This window comes from Mustela lutreola, chromosome 8 (assembly GCF_030435805.1).
Source record: "Mustela lutreola isolate mMusLut2 chromosome 8, mMusLut2.pri, whole genome shotgun sequence".
NCBI classification, from domain to species: Eukaryota; Metazoa; Chordata; class Mammalia; order Carnivora; family Mustelidae; genus Mustela; species Mustela lutreola.
Genome location: NC_081297.1, coordinates 112,601,659 through 112,623,660, shown reverse-complemented (window position 1 = coordinate 112,623,660; position 22,002 = coordinate 112,601,659). Strand labels below are relative to the sequence as shown.

Sequence of the window (22,002 nt, the reverse complement as noted above, 5' to 3'; positions counted from 1 at the left end):
TTTCCTTGCTCAAAACTCTCCAATGTTTCCCATCACCCTTAGGATGAAATCCCGATTTACCTCAGCCTATCACATGCTATATCATCAGGGTTCCTTGCCTCACTGACTCCATCTTTGACTCTCCTTTCTTACTCCCCTCTGGTAAGGGTGTGACTTACTGCCTTCCTACCAGTCCCTGAGACACTACCAATTTCTTCCCCTCTCAGAACCTGTGTCCTTGTCTGTCATAACTCAACCATCCTTCCTCTAGTTCTTCCCCTGGCCATCTCCCTTCCTTCAGTCTCTGTCAAGTGTCACTGACCCATGTAGGCATTGTCTATACCCCCAATCTAAAACAGTCGGTGCCCCTACACTGCCATTATCTTTTCTTCAGCTGCTTCGTTTCTCTTTTTTGCACTTACCACAATTTGTAATTACACATTAAACGTGAAATACAAATAGAAGGACTTTAGTTTGTCTGAGAATTGGGCCTGGCCCACAGTAAGTATAAAATAAATAGTGTTTAGGAGACACATGCTATGTACCTCAATGTTGGAACGGAATGTCACTGACAAGAGTCTACGCTGCTCTCACGGCCATCAATTGCCCATTACAGCCAATTAAACCAGAGATGGGGGTGGGCAGACAAATATCTATAGGCTTACTTCTCCAAAGTGTGGCAGACCAGCAGCAGCAGCACCTGTGGATTTCTTAAAAGTGCTCATTCTTAGAGCCTACTGAATCAGAATCTGCATTTTTAACAAGATCTCTAGGTGATTTGGTGAGCATCAAAATTTGAGAAGCACTGATTTATAGCATTGTTTTTCAAACTGCAGAGTTATGAAATCAATTTGGCAAGTCATGACAAGCAAATTTTTTAATGAATAGAGCAGAATGGGATAGGATAGGCTAGGTTCAGAACAGAGAAGATTAGACTATAAAACATGCAGATGGCTTAAGTGTTGTCCTAAGAAACTCTATGGGTATATGCACATGTGCATCAGACTTCAATGTAATCCACTTATTACTGTAGATTGTGGTCATAGTGCTTGGAAGCCGCTGACCCACAGGAAGGCCAGGAACTTGAGGTAAGAACCTATGGAGGAAAGTGATACTGTATTGTGACAACTGAACCAAACAGATGTTATCTTCCAAATAACATCTAGAGACTTAAAACAAAGAGGCTGTTTTGAGAAAGCTTTTTTTCCAGACTGCTAAAATTTTCCTAGTTTTTCAGCTTACCACATGTAGAGTAGTATATAAGTTACTCAACTCTCACTCCTACATTGCAACTTGAAAAAAAAAATCATGGTCTAAAAGCTCTAAAAAGACAGCAATTAGGAGTTTTGGAAATGTCCTTATCTTAACATGCGTGCTATTAATGAATATCTGATTTACAGAGTTACACTGGCTTTTTGTGGTGTTTTAAAGAAAAACAAAAATAACAAAAGATAAAGTAAATTTTAACCATAATGATTGATAAAGTTTCAGTACAAATTCAATCGTTAGCAATCCATCAATATATTTTTATAGCAATATGACGTTTTCAAACTATCTACCTTCACCATCTTCTAAAAAGCTGATGCCTCTGTCAGACTAACTGAAGTCTTTCCTTGTTTAACAGACATTGCGATAGATCACTACTTTAAAACCATACGGGATATGCTAATTACCTAACATTCACTCATTCAACTTTTATTTTATTTTATTTATTTATTTATTTATCAGAGAGAGAACACAAGCACAGGGAGAGGCAAGCAGAGAGGGAAGCACACTCCCCCACTGAGCAGGGAATCCGATGCAGATTCCATCCCAGGACCCTGGGATTATGACCGAAGCTGAAGGCAGACGCTTAACAGACTGAGCCACCTAGGCGTCCCTCAACTGATCTTTTAAAACATCTCTTATATTTAAGGCATTGTGGAGGTAAATAAAAGCCTTTGAACAATATCAAGGCAATTTTTTGAAACAGGAAAACTTGAGTATTGATAGATTAGACAAGCAGGAGCCAATTTTTTTTTTTTTTTTTTTTTTTTTTTTTTTTTTACATTTGAGAGGAAAAAGGTCTAAATTAAGGCCAAGTTTTGGCTAATTAGAGGTTGATGAGTTAGCATGCTATTGGGTTATTTGGATCTCAGACCTCCTTCCTACTCTTTTTGTTTGGCAATTTTATTCTCCTCTGGTACATCCATTAAAGAATGAGCAATTTCAGGGGATGGCTTAGGTCGATAAGTACCCAACTCTTGATTTTGGCTCAGGTCATGATCTGAAGATCATGAGATCAAGCCCTACATTGATCTTCTCACTCAACAGGGAGTCTGCTTAAGATTTCCTCTCTCCCTCTCCCCCTTCCCCTGTGTGCATATGTGCATTGGTGGTCACACACGTTCCTTCTCTCTCAAATAAATAAATAAGTCTTAAAAAAATAAAAGAATGAGCAATCAGAGCAAGACATGGAAACTTCTATCATTTAACTTTCCTTTTCAGGCATTTTGCTTCTGCATATCGCCTGTAACCCTTGAGGAGATTAATTTCAAACAACCTCATATGTGTAAAAATGGTAGCATAGTGTTAGGTTAGCAAAAAAAGAATGAAACAATAAGTAATTAGCAAACACGTTGCCATGGTTTCCTCTATCCTTTGTTTTCCCAAATATCTTTATAATAAATCTCTATCACTAGAAAGAACCTATACATGAACCTCTTCATTTTCCAAAAGTTTGATCTCTGGTGAACACTCCAAATTCAGATGGTTAAAAACTTCTGAGTGGAACCTTCTGCCTCTAGCTTTGACAAAGAAGCTTCTGTTAGGGTAGCATTCCCATTCAAATCAGGGTCTTCTTTATCACTGCTACTATTTAGCCAATATAAATAGATAACAGAAATGAATAAAAATAAAAATTAGAAAAAGTGAAGTAAAATCATCATTATTTGTTGATGGTAGGATTTTTTTTTTTTTTAAATCAGAAAGTGCAAGAGAATTTAATGAAAACCTGTTAGAAACAGTAAGAGAATTCAAAATCCATAAGAACATTCATGGAGCCAATATGAAGGAAAAAAACTGGAAAAAAGTAAGATTTACAGAGAATGTGCACAATTTATATGAAGAAAACTAAGACTACTGAGGGACACACACACACAAAAATGTACTACACGATGTCCTATACTCTTGTTCAGAAAACTTTAGCATCAGAGAGATGTCAATTCTCCCTAAATTAATCTGTAAATTCAGTGTAATCCCAATAAAAACACTGAGATGATTTATTTTGGAACTAGACAAACTGATCCTAAAGTTCAAATGGAAAATAAGCAAATAAAAAGAGCCTGAGAAAGTCAAGAAGAATAGGAAAAATAAGATGTACTCTTCTATCAGATAGTACACTATATTTTATAAGCTGTAACATTTAAAATATTACTAATGCATGTAGAGCAGTACTTGGCACATATAATTTACAAATTGTTGACTAAATGAAAAGTTGAATCACCAGATTTGTCTAGAATACCCAAATTGGACCCAAATTCTTACTGGAATTTATCATGTGAAAAAGTGGAATTTAAAAGTCATGGAGGGATGCCTGGCTGGCTCTGTTGGTAGAACACTTGAACTTTGATCTCTGGATTATAAATTCAAACCCCACGTTGGGTATAGAGATTACTTAAAAAAATAAAATATTTAAAAAAATAAGTCGTGGAGAAAAGAGGAAGTATTCTATCAATGGGGTTGGGACAGTTGGGTCCCGTTTTCCCGTTGGGAAAAAAAAAAATTAGAACCATGCCTCACACCTTCCATAGAATGAATTCTAAATGAATCAAATATTTAAATGTTAAAAAAACACACAGTTGGGGCGCCTAGGTGGCTCAGTTGGTTAAATGTCTGCCTTCACCTCAGATTATGATCTGGGGGTCCTGGGATCTACCTCCTCATCTCTTTCTCTCTCTCTCTCACTCTCTCAAATAAATAAAATCTTTAAAAAAAAATGTTGAAGTACTAGAAGAAAAACAGTAATTAAAAAAAAAAAAATTCTGGGTGCCTAGGTGGCTCAGTTGGTTATGTGACTGCCTTTGCTCAGGTCATGATCCTGGAGTCCCAGGATTGAGTCCCACTTTGAATCCCGCATCGGGCTCCCTGGTCAGCAGCGAGAGTGCTTTTCCCTCTGACCTTCCCCCTCTCATGTTCTCTCTCTCTCTCTCATTCTCTCTCTCTCAAATAAATAAATAAAATATTTAAAAAGTAATTTAAAAGATTATTTTACTGGGTTATATATAAGAGTAAAAATTTTCTGTATTATGAAAACCATTTATTATAAACACAATCAAAAGAGAACTGACAAATTAGGTAAAATTTTTGCTACCTACATCCCAAGAAAGCTGTAACTATTTTTTTTTTAAAGATTTTATTTATTTATTTGATAGAGAGAGATCACAAGTAGGCAGAGAGGCAGGCAGAGAGAGAGAGGAAGGGAAGCAGGCTCCCTGCTGAGCAGAGAGCCCAATGCGGGACTCGATCCCAGGACCCTGAGATCATGACCCGAGCCGAAGGCAGCAGCTCAACACACTGAGCCACTCAGGCGCCCAGCTGTAACTCTTTACTGAGAAGTCTTCCTATGAATCAGAAATAAAACAAAACACACATACAGTAGAAAATTTGGCAAAGGACATGATCAGTTTAGAAGGAATAAAAAGGGCCTTTAGAGGGGCACCTCGGTGGCTCAGTGGATTAAGCCTCTGCCTTCGGCTCAGGTCATGATCTCAGGGTCCTGGGATTGAGCCCCTCAGTGGGGAGCCTGCCTCCCCCCTCTCTCTGCCTGCCTCTCTGCCTACTTGTGATCTCTCTCTGTCAAATAAATAAATAAAATCTTTTAAAAAGGAGGGGGGGATTTAGACGTTTTACTTCAATCATAAACAGTAAAATGCAATTTAGATGTATAACAAGATTTCATAGCTGACTCATCACATAAGCAAACATCACAAATCTTGACAACACAGTGTTGCTGTAGCTGGTGGGGTCCTCCCATTCATTACTGAAAGAACTGTAAGTTGGTACTCTGCAAAAGTAATTTAGCAATATCTGTTAAAATTAAAAGTAAAAATAAAATTAAAAAAGCACAGACCCTTAAAATGGCAATTCTACTTCTAGGAATTTAATTTACAAATATACTCTTAGATGTGTCAAATGACCTACAGGCCAGATTTGCGTTACTGTAACAGCAAAGTGTGAGAAGCAAGGTAAATGTCGGTAGGCAACTGATTAAACAAATTATGGTATATTCATCTGACAGAATGCCATGGGGCCAACAGAAGAACTAGGCCTTTCTCTCTCTCTCAGGCTCTGTTTTTCCCTCCGTTAGACGGCTGCAGCCACTCTCCGGCGTCTACCCTTCCAGCACTCTCCTTTAGCTCTCCTCTCCAGCTGGCATCTTGTACGTACTTCGTTGCTTCTTTGGTGTGTGTTTGTCTTTCCTGTACCCCTCTCCTAGAAGAGATGTGCCACAAACGCAGAGATTTTTGTCCACTGCTCTATCTTTACCATCTAAGAGTGCCGGGCACATGGTAGATGCTGCATAAGAACTTGTCAACTGAATGCATAAAAGAAGGGACAGATATGGAAAAATCTCTAAAGTCCATTTTAAAGTGGAGAAAGCAAAATGCAGTAGTATTCTACTCTTGGTGTAAAAAATTATGTATACACACATAGCCGTGCACTTATACACACACATAAATGCTTGTCTATCCAGAGACTTTATGGAAGGAAATACAGGAAGCCAGTGCCAGTGGTTGTCCCTAGGGTCAGAAGAGCAGAGCTGGGCAGCTGGCCCAGGTGGGAGGGAAACTAGGTTTTTTGCACTTTGCCCTTATAGCTCTTGAACATCATTCCACGAACAGGTATTATGTAACCAAAAACCAAATTTTAAAAATTTTATTTATGTTTTTATTTGCTTATTTATTTATTTAGAGTAATCTCTATACCAAACATGGGACTCAAACCCATGACGCTGAGATCCAGAGTTGCATGCTGTACTGACTGAACCAACCGAGGTCCCCAGTTTTTAAAAAATTATTGATTTAAAAAATGAACCTGAGAAAACAGAAGTTTCTTTTTTTTTTTTTTCATGGCTCTTTTTAAAAAAAGATTTTATTTATTTATTTGACAGAGAGAGAGATCACAAGTAGACAGAACAGCCAGCAAAGGGGGGGGAGCAGGTTCCCCACTGAGCAGAGAGCCCGATGCGGGGCTCAATCCCAGGACCCTGAGATCATGACCTGAGCCGAAGGCAGCAGCTTAACCCACTGAGCCACCTAGGCGCCCCAAAACAGAAGCTTCTGAAAGAAACAGAGAATTAATAACTAGAGGCCCAAGAGGCAAACATAGAAAGACGAATGTTCTGGGGATGAGGGAAGGAGCGTGGGAGAGGGAGGAAATGTGCCTTTGGCCCTAAAGAGCTCAAGCCCTGTCATCCCTGTGCCTCCATTTCCTCCAGCTCACCTGTGTCGTCCCTCCCAGCTTTCCAAGGGCCTCACCTTCCCCATTTCTTGTGCACACTTTACAATTCTGTGTTTGAGCTTCCGTGGGTCCGTCTGTTGGAATGCACTTTCCAAGTCTTTTTATACAGATGTTCTTCTGTAGTATCTCTTTTTGTTATGTAAGTCTTTACCCACCTGCAAGTGCCTTGAAGGCAGGAGCTGTCATCCATCCATTGTCTAAACAGTAACTTGCATGGAACAAGCCTGATGCACAGTAGGTACACCCCCAAAGTGTTTATGAATGACCCACAATCCTTCTCTTCTTGTAGCTTATACATAAACTTTAAAATGAGGAGCAATTTCTATTGCAAGATCAACGGATCACAGACTTTTACTGAGGGGCTTTAGAAAATGTTAGTCATCAGCACACTGAAGTTATAGTAGAATGCCCACCAATAACATCGTCCAGGGAGAATTCAACTTCAATAAATGGGGCGCCTGGGAGTCTCAGTCTGTTAAGCCATGGTCTCTTGGTTTCAGCTCAGGACACAATGCTGTGGTAATGGGATTGAGCCCCACATAGGGTTCCCAAGACCAGTTTGGAATCTGCTTCAGATTCTTTCTCCCTTCTCTGCTGTCCCTCCCCTCTGGTGCATGCTCTCTATCTAATAAATAAATAAAATCTTTAAAAATATTTTAAAAATAATTTTTAAAAACTCAATAGATGGATTTTGTGGAAATATTCAAATTCACCTGAAAGAGGTCTGACCAAGAAAATAGGCCCATAACCAGATTAAAATCATTAGCATATACAAAGAAAGAATGTGTCCATCAGTAACCAAGTTAGCAGCTTCCTTAGCAAACAAGAGATGGAATGCAAAGGTCCTGGGGAGAGCCATTCTGTTCTCTTAGGTTTGGCAAGACTCTCCTTATTTGTGGGGATGAATGCTCTGGCTCTCTTACCAGAGGGCAATAAACACTGGATTCCTCGAATTAACCTCTATTGTTCGTTTTCCATATTCACCAAGTAAACTTCCAGTTATGTTTTCACTCCCCTGTAGGTCTGCCTTCTTGGAGATTACACACTCTTAGTGATGACTTTAACATTCCTGTGTTTCTGACCTTCATATTTTTCATCATAAATCAATGAGTTATTTGGCGCTTAGACATCAGGCAAGTGGGCTACATTAATGTGAATGTGCTGTTGAAAATTAATACACTCTCTAATTGCTGATAAAATCAGAGTTCTGGGGGCGCCTGGGTGGCTCAGTGGGTTAAGCCGCTGCTTCCGGCACAGGTCATGATCTCAGGGTCCTGGGATCCAGCCCTGCATCGGGCTCTCTGCTCAGCGGGGAACCTGCTTCCTCCTCTCTGTCTGCCTCTCTGCCTGCTTGTGATCTCTGTCTAATAAATGAATAAAATCTTAAAAAAAAAAAATCAGAGTTCTGAATCGGCGATGCTGAGGATCAAAGGCTGACTATGGTAAAGACATCCAGGACTACTTCTCCAACCAGAACTGTGCCCGTTGCCCAAGTAAGCCCTGGCGGACAGTCTGCTTCCAGGACAACCTTAGGACAGCCATCCTGCCTGCATGCCTTTTGAGAAGTTTTTATACGCAGAGCACCTGCTGTAGACCAGACACTAGGACGCAAAGACAGAGAGGGAAGGGGCTGCTCAGGTTTCCCAAGTGCTGTGGTTTGTCTAAGGCAGTTGCTCTCAGTCCTAAGAATCACTGATTATGAAACCCTAAAATTTTGATGAAACCGAAACAAATCTTTCACGGAAAAATGCACAGAAACTAGTCTGTTTGCATTTAGTTTGCTTTAAAGCATTGAAAATAAATGCCTTTGACATAATATAGGATGGGCTCAGGAATCAGACAGCCATGTACTGAAGTACTTGGCTTTATCATGTACTAGCTGTGACACTGGATAAATTACTTACTGCCACTATGCCTCAGTTTGCTGATCTGTCAAAGGAATATTAGTGCTCCCCTGATAGGACTGTTGAGAATTGTTAGGTGTTACACACGAAGTGACAGTGCAGTCCCTAGTGTGTAGTAAGCAAGGACTTATTGCTATTAGTGTTATTATGCAAAATATTGTCTTCATTAATTTGAGTGCCAATAAAATCAAAGGCAACCTTAACTGTACTCAGTAGTAAATTCCAGTGAAAGGATGCTTTTGATTTGAATAAGAAGTTGGGTTATGTAAAAAAAAAAAAAAAAAAAAAAAGCTATGTCATTTATGTCATCCACTTGATTTCACTTCTTTTTCAGTGGTAATAAACACTGAAAACATTGGCTCCTACAGGTCAAAAACATACCCCAAGATTAAGTTGAATTCCTGCTTCATCACCACCACCATAAATTAATGAAACTATCTTTGATTAGGTATATTGTCGAAGCTTTCTGGAGGGGACCAAAAAGGATTACTTTGTGTTTTAATTTTCAAGTCATTGGAACAGAAGCTTGTAAAAGAATTCTATGGTGTTTGGGGATATTGAAAATTTCTGTTTGTAAAAGAATTCTATGATGTTTGGGGATATTGAAAATTTCTGTTTGTAGGGAAATTAATAAGACTTTCTCAGTGGGGGGGTGCCTGGGTGGTTCAGTTGTTAAGTGTCTGCCTTCAGTTCAGGTCATGATCCCAGAGTCCTGGGATCAAGCCCCACATTGGGCTCCCCGCTTGGTGGGAGTCCTGCTTTTCCCTCTCCCACTCCCCCTGCTGCTTGTGTTCCCTCTCTTGCTGTCTCTTTATATGTCAAATAGATAAAATCTTAAAAAAAAAAAAAAAAACTTTCTCAGTGGGCTTCAGACCATAGAAAGTCCTTCTCCTCACTGGAAAGCTTATAGTGTTGCCTGCATTCTATCCTCACTTCCTGAAATGGTGCTCAGCTATGAATTTGGTGAGTTCCTTTTAGCAGTATCTGTAACACCCTCTCTAGACCCTTAAATCAAAAGATTTGCTTTTAGTCTCCTGGTCAGAAATATCTATGATGTAACAAAACCAGGAAGGAACTCCTCTTAATTACATTGTTCTGAGAACTGTTCTCTCGCTCTCTCTCTGCGTCTCTCTCCTTAGAGCACACATACAACTTAAGCATGAAGTTCAATCACATACTTGACGATGTATTCTTTGTAAAGTTAGTGGACTAAGTGTAATAGAGAAGAACTTCCTACTCTGATCTCTTTTCTAGTCAAAATTTCTCGAAAAGGCTGAGGTCAGGATCAGGCTGCGATAGAGTTGATGACTTTCACAGCAGTAAACAAGACGCCTTTGAGAATTGCTGGCACGAATCAATTCCTGTTGATGCTGAGGGCAATGAGTCATGACGACGCGTGGAGCACCTTCAGCAAAGTCGCTCAACCAGGTATGTTACCTCGCCCAGAGAACCAAACACTCTGTCTGCACGAAGCTTTCCTTGACAAAGACACATTTTTTCACTATTTGGAACATGATAATGAATTGTCAAGTTTCTGAAACAGGAGCAGAAAAATTGGAATACTTCTTGAGTATATAAATATATTTATATAGGCATATAATATAATAAATAAGTAAATTAATTAATTTAATTAATATATAATTAATAATAAATTATTGTTATTATTTAATTTGTACAGATACCACCAAAGATGTATTCCAATATCTATATTTTTATATATTATATAAAATATATTTTATATATAAATTTTATATAAAAATTTTATAATTTTATATATTATATAAAATATATTTTATATAATATATAAAATATAGATATTGGAATACATACATATAAATATGTATTTATATATTAAATCTATAATATATATGTAAATATATATTTAAATATAATATATATTTATATATGTAAAATAATATAAACAAATGTATTATTAAATAAATAATAATAAAGAGCGGTTGAAATGAGAGGCATCAGCAGTTTCTTCCAGTTGTTTGCCTATTGAATGAAAGTGGTTTAGGAGATGGTTTAGCGACATGTTTCCAGGTATTAGAGGGAAGATCAGTGATTATCAAGGGGATCGTGCCCTCTGAAATTGGTATGCCTTCAGTTTTCTTCCTTTGCCCCAAGCAATAAACCACTTCCAATATTTCCAGGGTACATGGCTCCATTAAATTTTCTACAATTTTGATTCTTCTTTTGCTTGGCATGAAAAAACGGGGCTGTTTTAAGGTTGCCCCAAGATGTGATGGGCAAGTACAATTTTGTTAAAGTTTTGGCCTTTTAAAAATCAAACCTTGTCTTATAAAATGATTTATTGAAGTCCAGAAATTTTCCTTTAAAAATTACTTTAAATTCTAGCATATTTGAAACATATAAAAGTATAGAAAATAATATAACAAAGAGCCTAGGTCCTCTCCATCCCCCATTGAGATTTAACAAATGTTAATGATTTGAAACATTTATCTTAGATCTCTTCTATTTTTTATTTTTTAGAAGGTTTATTTATTTTAAAGGGAGAAAGAAAGGGGGGCTGAGAGGAGGGGGGTAGCATATTGTTTAAGATGCTACATCTGTGAAATTTTGTTAGAGCAATAAAGAGAAAATTAATACAGAAGGGATTACGAGAGTTTATTTGTATGTTGAAGGGGATGATTTAATAGAGAACGAGGAACTGATTACGCACAAGAGGAGAGTGTGGTAGCAGGAGCAAACTCCTGAGAAGGGAAAGACACAGATGGCAGAATTGCTTTTGAAAGGAGTAGAGAACTTCATCTTAAAGAAAGAGAGTGAATCCAGGTATAGGAAAGTGGGTAGAGCTGTTTTAGGAATACGAGGAGCTCTGCTCTGATCAGTCCTACTTTAGTCAATGAAATAGGAAAACAAGTTCATCAACTGAGTGCCAGGGTGGAAAAGGGGTATTGGAAGTTTAAGGGACTGATGTGAACTAGTCATTCTGGAGCACAGAAGAGCAAGCTTACGAGGACTGCAGGATTGCTAGACTGTATAGACTGTTCAGTTGAGACTATGGTCATACATTTCAAGTAGGGTTAGAAAGCATGCCTTACTGTTTTTTTTGTTTTAATTTTTTTTTTTTTTTTTTTTTTTTTTTGACAGACAGAGATCACAAGCAGGCAGAGAGGCAGGCAAAGAGGCAGGCAGAGAGAGAGGAGGAAGCAGGCTCCCCGCTGAGCAGAGCCTGATGCGGGGCTCGATCCCAGGACCCTGGGATCATGACCCGAGCCGAAGACAGAGGCTTTAACCCACTGAGCCACCCAGGTGCCCCTGCCCTACTGTTTTTAATTAACCTTATTTAGCTGAGCGGTACAGGCACAGAGGAGGCTAATAACAATCAACTTTAGAATCTAAGCTGAGTAAGGAAGTTAGGACATGGAAAAATAGATAACGAAAAATCAGTGGGATCAACAGAAACAAAATGGTTGGTGGGGATACTGGAGTAAGTGTGCTAGAGGAGTAGGAGGTAGTGGTTGGGAAATGGGATGTTTAAACTGGGAATCTGGAGGTGTACTGGCTGGTGATGACAAAGTCAAGAGCTGCCTAACTGAGGAGAGGTAAAGAGGAAAAGATTATTGGAAGTAAAGTCAAGTATCCGAGATGCCAGAAGATTAGATAGGTTATCTTTGCAAGTTATCATTAAGAAGTGACATAAATAGGAGAAGACAGTCAACCAGGAGCTAAGATCCTCAGTGATTCAGAGTGGCGGGGAAGTTGGCTAGTGACCCCAGCAAAGAGGTTGCCCCTTATAGGGGTTGGCAAGTCTAGTTGAAACAGAAGTTCTTTCCTACCTCAGATATATTTCATAATACAAGCCATAAGATTATAAATGCTGAGTATAGTATTTTCTTTTATGATGGAAATAGTATGAAATTGGACTTATCAGAGTTCCTGTATGTATGGTACATTAATCTACATATTTGTTCTGCAAATAGAGGATACGTCTGTGTGTAAAGTCATCTATTTTGTGCATCAGTAAGTAATAATAAAATCAATAATAAAAATGCAGACAAAATAGTATTATAAAATAAGCCAGAGTAAAATAATTTAGGTTGTCTTTCTGGGTTTTGCAATTGTTTATGGTATGGCATTTTTCAATTTATTAAAACTTACAATTTTTGGGTGCCTGGGTGGCTCAGTGGGTTAAGCCGCTGCCTTCGGCTCAGGTCATGATCTCAGAGTCCTGGGATCGAGTCCCACATCGGGCTCTCTGTTCAGCAGGGGCCTGCTTCCTTCCCTTCCCCTCTCTCTGCCTGCCTCTCTGCCTGCTGTGATCTCCCTCTGTCAAATAAATAAATAAAATCTTAAAAAAAAAAAAAAAAAAAACTTACAATTTTTAAAGCCGTCTTATCCTAAATATTTATTTTCGTACACATTCTTTTTCTTAATGAGGTTTCTTAAGTTATATAAGCCTCAGATACCACAAAACCGAGGTCTTTCCTGGATAAGCCACAAATGTGGCTTAAGATTACCAGAAGTCAAGGGAAAATTTACAAGCTATATAACACGTAGTTTTACTATGGTTAAAAAAACCCACAAAACCATTAACAAAAGAAATATGCTGCTATTCTTTTTTCCTTCCACAGAATGGGATTATAATGTGCATTTGGTTATGTAAACTGGTTTTTGCATTTTAAGTGGATAAGCCCTACTCCATATTTTTATTTGTCTGTTTTTTATTACTCCATATCTTTATAAATATTTATTTATGATACTGGTTTTCATGCTTTTTTGACTCTGCTTACCATATGGAATGAACTTCACATGCTCACAGAGGGGCTCCTCACACAACTGAGACCAACAGGTCATCAAACAACCTTCACCTTTACATGAGGGCTTTTCTCTAATGTTTTTCTTTTTTCTTCGATCACGGCCCATTAAGGGGTCATGACTGCAATGTGAAAGACTCTGATACCATCATTTTATTTTATTTCTACTTTTATATATTGAAGTATAGCTAGCACATAATGTTACATTAGTTTCAGGTGTGTGGTGTAGTGATTCAGCAACTCTGTTATGCTGTGCTCACTACAAGTGTAGCTACTGTCTATCACTGTACAGTGCTATTACAATACTGTGTAACTATATTTAATATTAATGTCAGGCATTTTTCCTAGTTTTTATTATAATAGGAACATTATATAATATCACGTGCCACATCTTTATAGACAGCCTAGAGACAATACATCTCATGAGTTCTTTCTCACAGTGTCTATCCATAGGGTCTTATGATGTAATTCAATAAGGAGATGTAGAGGGCTCTACTTATCTGGCCTCAACACAGATTAGATTTCAAAGTATCTGGAAATCTGCAAACTGGATGGATTAGGCTTCCTGTTAAATATAACAGGCAGAATACACATGTTTACCTCTTTGTCCTCAAGTAATTTTACCAAAACAAAAATAAACTAATAAACCAGTCATAACAAAGGGAATGGAAGACAAGAACAAAATGTTGGAAGCTGGGAAACAGACATTAGCAGAGCAGAGAAAGGTGACTTCCAACCACCTCCAAGAGACAGAACTGACAAGAAATAACCCTTTTTGTCCGGAAGAAAGCTCAGAAATTGGAGGCAGAATCATGTACTTACGAAAACAGAAGAAGGTGGTGAAAACAGAAGAATTAGTTGAAAATCTGTGAAAGGAACAGTTAGATTCTTAAGTCCCTTCTCTAAGGCTCAGGAGCAAGGAGGCTGTCTTCCCTGATCCTGCCAGAGACCTGGAAGTTCACACTCTGCAGTTGCTGAATCTCAAATGTAACGAACTTGTGTACTCCAGGAATATTGAGCATAGGTATGGGGTCAAACTTGCATATTGAGTAATGAGACTTCCCAAGTCCTCTTTCCCTACTTGGCACCTGAAATGGTTGACAACTGGCAACACAGGCAGAAATGCAAGTTCTCTCAGGGAAACTGTTCTGGCCAAGAGAAAAGTCCCATAAATGCTGACATTTGACACATGCCTCCACAGAATGCCTGGGTCCAAACATCAGCCTCCTAAATAAGGACCATCAGTCCACAAGCTCTGCCTTTTCAGAGCATCCAGTTGGCTTTTTAGTATTTCTGTCTTAAATATGAATGAATGGCAGAAGGAGGAGGAAATCTTCTAACAGAAAGATGAAGGCTAAAGCAATAAAAAAGTGAAAAAAGGAGGGGCACCTGGGTGGCTCAGTGGGTTAACGCCTCTGCCTTTGGCTCAGGTCATGATCTCAGAGTCTTGGGATGGAGCCCTACATTGGGCTCTCTGCTCAGCAGGGAGCCTGCTTCCTCCTTGTTCTCTCTGCCTGCCTCTCTGCCTACTTGTGATCTCTGTCTGTCAAATAAATAAATAAAATCTTAAAAAAAAAAAAGTGAAAAAAGGAACATATAGATGAGACAGAGTGCAGGACCAGTAGAAGAAAAGTTAAGGAAATTCCCTTTGGGAGAGAAAAGATGGTGAATCTATGACATAAGAACATGAAGATATGGATGGAAAAAGAACTTAGAGAATAAGAAACAAATCTTACAAAAAAAAATGGTGGCAGAAACAGAAAATTGGATGGAAATGTTGGAATATAAAATAGAGGAAATTTCACTGAAAGTAGAATAACATGCCAAAGAGATGGAAACAGGAAAAGAGTAAACATTTATTAGAGAATGTTTAGAAGTCAAACACTTATTTAACAAAAGTTCTAGAGAGAACAGAGAAAACTGAAGAGAAGAATTACCAAAGGTAATAGGATAAGGAAATTTCCCAGCTAAAGGGCAGATGGCAGACTGAAAGGGCCCACCGAGTGCCTAATATTATAATGAAAAAAGGCTAAATCAAGGCAAATCCAAGATATTCCAGAAGATTTGGGTTAAAAAGTTCAGAAAATTCCAGAGAGAAAACACAAAGGAATCAATGCCTTTGGTCTTCTCAGCATCTACTCTGGAAACTAGAAGACAATATAGTGACACTTTTTTTCTTTTTTTAAGAGAGACAGAGTGTGGGATGGGGGAGGACAGAGGAAGAGAATCTTGTGCAGGGCGTCCCAAGGAAGTGATTTCTAACCTAGAGTTCCACACCCCACAAACTGTTGAGTGTGAAGATAGATTAAAAACATTTTCGGGGCACCTGGGTGGCTCAGTGGGTTAAGCTGCTGCCTTCGGCTCAGGTCATGATCTCAGGGTCCTGGGATCGAGTCCCGCATCGGGCTCTCTGCTCAGCAGGGAGCCTGCTTCCTTCTCTCTCTCTCTGCCTGCCTCTCAGTGTACTTGTAATTTCTCTCTGTCAAATAAATAAATAAAATCTTAAAAAAAAAAACATTTTCCAACACACAGTGTCTTCAGGAATGTGTAATCCTACCTCCAGAATAAACTGAAATTATACTCCACTGAAATAATGGGGGAGAAAAGGAAAGAGGACAATATTGGATTCAGGAAACAAGAGGTTTGCATAGGAATGATTCTCAGGATGTTAGGGAAACAATCCTAAGATGACCATAGAGCCATGAGCTGTTAAAGTCAGCCCAGATCACAGCAGGGGATAGAGGGCTCCAAGAGAGATATCTCCGAGAAAATGAGAAATAGAACTTATAGATTACCTGACATGACTAATTGTACTGAGAGGAGGAAAATTTGGGTTTCAATTTATGACTGGTATATGGAATATGATGAAATGATTTTAAAAATGGCAAGTTTTAACTGTGGAGGAAAAAGAAATAATTGTGTAACAAGACAAAAGTTGTAAAAATGCAGTCATAGTACACTGCATGGCTCAGCTGTGAACAATATTTGCATAGTTACAACTTTTTTTGGGGGGGAGTGGGAGTGGGTAGGTAGGGCATTGTCTTTTGTAATAATCTTTGCAGAACTAAAGTATTTACCTTCTAAGACTATATGCATGTATTATTTTGATTTTAGACGGTGAATTGCATATGTTCTAGAAATACTGGCATTGAAGGCACAATGACTATTCCTCAATACCCTATTAATTATTTCAATACATACAAACGGGCTATTTCACATTATGGCTAATCCACTGCCTGGAAAACATGAAGTAAGACTTAACATTTAGAGTGAATTTCATTCAGACATATTACAATGAATCCTTTTATTTGTTAGCATCATCATATTTACTTTTATTATTAAGGGCAAGTGCATCACCAATATTAGTTATTTTAGGGCTAGCTCAGTTCTCAACTGGGGAAGATTCTCCCCTTCAGGGAACATTCAGCATAGTCACAACTGGGGGACAGGGGCAGCCACTGGTATCCAGTGGCTACAAGCCAAAGATGCTGCTAAACATCCTACAATGGACAGGACAAACCCCCAGGAATTACCAAGTCCTCAATGTCTGTAGCGCCATGGTTGAGAAACCATGCTCTCAGTCTTTGAGGATTATTTCATCAGATACTAAACATAAAGATTGATGATATGCAAACATTTTGCAATTTAGGCCTGACTCAGCTAAATAGCTTGGTGCAGGGCTGGAAGCAGTCTGACTGTGAAATACATCTTTGGAAATGAGAATGGTAAGGTAAAGACAAAAGGTATAATAAATGATAACAATAATAATACACAGTGCTTTGTACCTCAATAATCTCTTTCATCCATGGTTCCTAGGGCATTTATAGACTAATAATAACTACTCTGGTTCTCATATACTACCTTTTATCCAAGGATCTCAGGCACCTTCACAACACTCTCACAATGTAGGAAGTATCATTATCCCCATTTTATATGTAAGTAAACAGAGGCACAAAAGTTAAGCAACTTGCCCAAAGCCACAAGAGTCAGTAGTAGCCAATTCCCAAGTCAGAGCCTATTAATACTAAGAGAACTAGTCCAAAAGTGTGTGATAAATTCATGTGGCGTAAGTGTTATTCTAGTTTATTCTCTTTCATAATTTTCAAATTAATAATGTATTCAGTACTTTATCTTTTTCGCCTGTCTTCTCTCTCTCCCACACTCCTCCCCCACTTCTTAGAGACCAAAAATTGTTTGATATCCTGTTAACAAGAGGATATTTACTGAGTGTCTTCCTTGAACCAAGCATAGTGTTGATTCTTATAATAGCTTAAAAATACATGCTGTTGTTACTGATTTTATAGTAAAGAAAGCTGAGTTTCAGAGAATTTAAACAACACCTCCAAGATCTCTCAGCTACTTATGAATTTGTGTTCAGGCACACTGAATCCTCTTTCCACTGTATCCTGCAGGCCCCTCCAGGTGAAAATCCTTTGGTAAGTTAAAAAGCATTAATGTGAATCTGTCTAATGCCCAACCCTCCTACCACCCCCTTAAAACTCAGAAAACAAAACACTGTAGTGAATCTGTAATTGAGGAATTTCAGGTGGCACACCCCGGATGGTACCAGTTAGGCTCAGCCTTTGAAACCAATTCCCAAGGAAGGCCTTTAATTTTCTAAGGATTTTTCCAGAGTTCTCTCCCTGCTACCCACATGTTCACCCCAACAGCCAGACCAAAGAGAGAACTGTGTGACTTTCCCTCTGAGAAATAAATAGCATGTGAATCACTTTCTCCCAATCTCATTCTTGTGGCAGGCACACACTGACTGCCCACCCACCATGTGCCACCTGGGCAAAACAGGAATACTAAGAAGGAAGAAAGTTTTATGTTAGGTAAGAGTGTGACTCAGGGCTCGCCTACTTTTTTTTTTTTTTTTTTCTCAAAGTGGTGACCTGGCAGTTGTAGGCTGTGACAATGATGTGCCCTGGCTCCACTTGTAATATAGTGAGATCTGTCTCTTGAGGTGTATGATGGTGGCAGTCCACCCAGCCCGGATCCAGAAATGTTAGATGACTTGCCTCTGAGGATAAGATATATCCTATGACATGTTCAAGATAGAAAAATAGAGTCAATTACCGCCCCAGGTCACATTAGATCAGCTTCAACGCAGTTTTGGTATCTTGGTATCTTAAATTCTCTCTCTGTAAAGAAGAGGTGTAGAGAAGGGTTAAAAGGACAATTCCAAATAGGATTCGGATGCCAGTGCAATACACTGTAAAAACGAGTTTTTCCTTTTCTCTTGCAAGCCTAAAATAGTAAACCCTTGATAGTTCACTGATAATTTAAGCCCCTCCTTCTTTCAGCCCACCCTTTCACCCAGAAACCACAGGTTTTGCTCAGAGAGAAGGGTCTGGGTTTGTTTCGGTTTTGTTGTTGGTGGTGGTTGTTGTTGTTTCGACTCTTCTGCCTGCCACTCTAGCACATCTGAAGAGGGGGCAGCGACCAGGAAAAGTGACGCGCGACTGTTTTCCCATCCCAGCCAGTCAGGGCTGAATCATCCCAACTTCATTGCATTTTCCCCCTCGGCCAGCCCCATTCTTGATTTTCCCTCGAAGAATATAACTTGTACTTAAAAGGAAGAGTGGTGGGAGACGGAGAGGCGGAGAGGCGGAGAACAGGAGCGGGGTGCAGGGCGTGGAGGGCTGTCCCGCTCCGAGTCAGCGCTGCCGCGGGGCCCGCCGCTGCAGGGCCGCGAGCCCAGGAATGTGCGGTGGGACAGGCGGGCGCGGGGCGGGCTGCAGCGGCGGGCTGGACCAGGCGGCGCGCACCTGAGCGCCGGGGGCGGGGCGTCGGCGGGCACGACCCCCCGCACTGCGCGCCGCGCCCCTCGCGCGCCGTCTCGGCCCTTTCCGCCCGCGCTTCGGCGCCGCTCGGTTCCCCTCCCGCCCCTCGCACCCTCCCTCTCTCCCTCCCTCTGGCCCGGCGGAGCCGTGAGATCTGGCCGCGAGTTTGCAGCCGCTCCTTCCGCGCCGCCGGGCGGGCTCACCTGGACGCCTCCTCCCAGACCCCACGCCTCGCCCCCCACCAAAACTCTTCTCAGGTAAGGGGCTGCTTGGGCCGCCCGAGCTCGACCCTCGAGGCGGCCGGACAGCTGCTGTGTGTCCGCGTCCCGCCTCCTCAGCGAGCCGCCTAGGGGCTTCGCGCCTCGCCCAGGAACGAAGGTGGTGGTGGTGGGGACCTTGGCCCACGGTGGCCGGAGCGAGGGGCAGGAGGTCCGACGGGCCGACAGGTGGAGGGGTCTGGCCCTGGTCCCCCGACCGCCGCGGGCGCAGACCCCGGTGGGGATGGGGCGGGCGGGCCGGGGGTGGGGACAGGCCCTTTTCTCCTCCCCTCGAGGGGAGGCGATCGTCCAGGCCCGCTGTGTAGGTGCGTCCGAGAAACTTTGCAGGGTGGGGACTGGGCAGCCACTTGCCGGCGGGGACTGGGCAGAGCGCTCCGCGGGGGGCGGGGGGCTCCGAGGCGGGCCGGCGGGCAGACCCTCCGGCCGGGCGAGGGACCTGAACGCTTCTCTTCCCCGCCCCCTTTTGTGTTTCCCCTCAGACTCACCGGCCACCGGGGGAGCCTCGGCCGCCCCCGCGCCCGGGGGGTCGTTCCCTCGCATCCTCCCGGCCTCGGGAAGGCGGCGGCGGCGGCCGGAGCCGGGCTGGGCGGCCTGAGGTGAGAGCCCGGCCGGCCCCGCTGGGAATATGGCGACCGGTGGCTACCGGACCAGCAGCGGCAGCAGCGGCAGCACCACAGACTTCCTGGAGGAGTGGAAGGCGAAGCGCGAGAAGATGCGCGCCAAGCAGAACCCCCCGGGCCCGGCCGCTCCGGGCGGGGGCGGCAGTGACGCGACCGGGAAGCCCCCGGCGGGGGCTCCGGGCACCTCGGCCGCAGCCGCAGCCAACGAGCTCAACAACAACCTCCCGGGCGGCGCGGCCGCACCTGCCGCCCCCGGCTCTGGGGGCGTGAACTGCGCGGTGGGCCCCGCGGCGCTGCCCCGGTCCACCCCCGGCTCCCGGCGGCCGGAGGACGAGCCGCCCCCCACGGCCACCGCCGCGGTCCCCGCCTCGGGGACACCGCCGGCCCGGGGCGACGAGGAGGAGCGGGACGGCGCCGCGGAGAAAGGCAAGAGCTCGGGCCCCAGTGCCAGGAAAGGCAAGGGGCAGATCGAGAAGAGAAAGCTGCGGGAGAAGCGTCGCTCCACCGGCGTGGTCAACATCCCCGCGGCCGAGGTGAGCGGGCGGGGGCGGCGGGCGGAGCTCCCCCGGCCCCCGGGCCGCCGAGTTTCCCCGCTCTAGCCCGTCCCGCATTACTTAGCCTTTCACCGGGTTAGGCAGGCAGGGGGTGATGGAGTTTTACTCGGTGCTTCCTGGGAAGTTCCCCAAACCCCAAGTGGGACACGTGCTTTTCGGGCTTCCTGGCTGAAAATTCAGGATCCTTCTCTGTAGCGGTGGAAAGACAAAACTCCAAAACTTGCCCACCTAGGGTTGTTTGTTTTCGCCTAATCAGTTAAAAAAATTGATTAATGGCGATGACGACATACTAAGTTTGGTTTCCCACGTGTCTATCTGAAGTTATCAGATTGTTTATCTCTTTTCTCTTGACAGTGTTTAGTAGCACCTGTAAAAAAAACGTGTCCTTAGCACTATCTAGCACAACTTTTTCAGTGTATCCAGATGAGAATATCCAACTAAAGATATTACTATTTTATCTATAAACCAGCTTTGGGGAAGAGCGCTCCTCAGCCCCTCACCCCCCACCCCCCACCCCGCAGTTAATTCTGAGTGATAGTTAGGACAATAGGAAAGTTGTAGTAATCCATAATTCTTTTTGCTAAGATGATCTTTCCTTGTATTTAAGTATTTGGCTCTGTATATTGCGGGAAAGAGTTGTGGTAGGGGTTTTGTTTTTGTTTTGTATTTTTGAGCTGTCTCAACATTCCTGCAGGCAGCAGCATCTTCCTATTTGAGTGGTGAAACATTTTTACTTAATGTGTAATCGCACCTATCTCTGCCCTCAGAAAAAAAAAAAAAAAGTCCTAAACAATTTTGGCTACTTTAATAGAAGCGCACTGGTTTTGGGAAGTGATTACACAACTTTGTTTCACCCAAAGTAGTTGCATCTTTTTCTCATTGGCTCTTCAGGTTTTTTAATTTTTTAATTTTTTACATTTTTTTACTCGTGGTTTTCTAATTTATTCAACTTTGATGACCAGTAAATAATAAGAGTATACTAACTTTAATTGTGATTTAAGTAAAAGCATTCGCAGTAAGTTAGGGTGTGTGTCAAACATACCCAGCTTTTTAAGTGTTAATATGTTTTCCATACCTGGAAAATTACGGTTTGTCTTTGAAGGATATATTTTTATATGCATGTTTCAGACAGATTTTTATCAGCCAGCAGAACTGTCCTCTGTGGTTTGCTACTTGCACAAAAGATCTGTTATTCATTAAATTGCTTTAAAAGGAATTTCATGAGAGTGGTAATCAAATTTCTAGGTTTTTTTTTTTTTTTTTTAGTTAAAAATATGAAGATTAAGGGGAAACTAAAGACAAGGCTTTGGAAAAGCTACATTCCTCAACTTTATTTTTAAAAGTAGCTGATGGTCCAAATAAAAGAATTAGTCATTTCAATCTTTTCCTCATTGTTCAACTGACAGGGGTCTTATTTTGGGAAATATCTTGGCAGATGTTAAACTTCATTTTTGTCTGGCTGCTTGTGCTAGAATTGTTACTTCTCAAGTACCTTTTTTGTTTTTGTTTTTAACAAGGGTAATGTTTACTGGGGGAAATAAGTGTGGTGTATCTTATGAGATCCTAAGAAACATCCTTTGTTAATACTGCTGCTTT

General features: G+C 41.6%; 2 protein-coding genes across 6 annotated transcripts in view; one reads left to right on the top strand and one right to left on the bottom strand.

The window, feature by feature from the left end:
* Positions 1-4,711: 4,711 nt before the first annotated feature.
* Positions 4,712-19,772, bottom strand: LOC131839208 (proline-rich protein 2-like). 4 transcript variants are annotated; one of them, XM_059186413.1, is made up of 3 exons: positions 19,158-19,772; positions 18,248-18,312; positions 4,712-5,046 (listed from the first exon to the last, which is right to left on the bottom strand). In XM_059186413.1, the coding sequence occupies exons 1-2, from the start codon at positions 19,770-19,772 to the stop codon at positions 18,262-18,264; spliced, it is 666 nt and encodes a 221-aa protein (XP_059042396.1). In that variant the 3' UTR covers positions 4,712-5,046; positions 18,248-18,261. The 4 variants fall into 4 exon arrangements, with proteins under 4 accessions (XP_059042396.1, XP_059042393.1, XP_059042394.1 ...); XM_059186410.1 differs by lacking the exon at positions 4,712-5,046 and adding an exon at positions 5,056-5,554; XM_059186411.1 differs by lacking the exon at positions 4,712-5,046 and adding an exon at positions 5,057-5,451.
* PAWR (pro-apoptotic WT1 regulator) overlaps positions 19,581-22,002 on the top strand; it is a 118,575-nt gene continuing 116,153 nt past the window's right edge. The window contains exon 1 of one of the 2 annotated variants that reach the window (XM_059186407.1): positions 19,581-20,385. In XM_059186407.1, the coding sequence (XP_059042390.1) occupies positions 19,858-20,385 (528 nt within the window). In that variant the 5' untranslated portion in view covers positions 19,581-19,857. The remainder of the gene's footprint in view (positions 20,386-22,002) is intronic. The other variant, XM_059186408.1, reaches the window with a different exon arrangement.

Excerpts from the sequence above, each read along its gene's own strand:
- LOC131839208 (XM_059186413.1), bottom strand. The coding sequence starts at position 19,772 with ATGCGAGGGAACGACCCCCCGGGCGCGGGGGCGGCCGAGGCTCCCCCG. Across the intron at positions 18,313-19,157 it reads GTCTGGGAGGAGGCGTCCAG|AGAGAGAATTTAAGATACCA; the intron begins GTGAGCCCGCCC and ends TCTTCTTTACAG.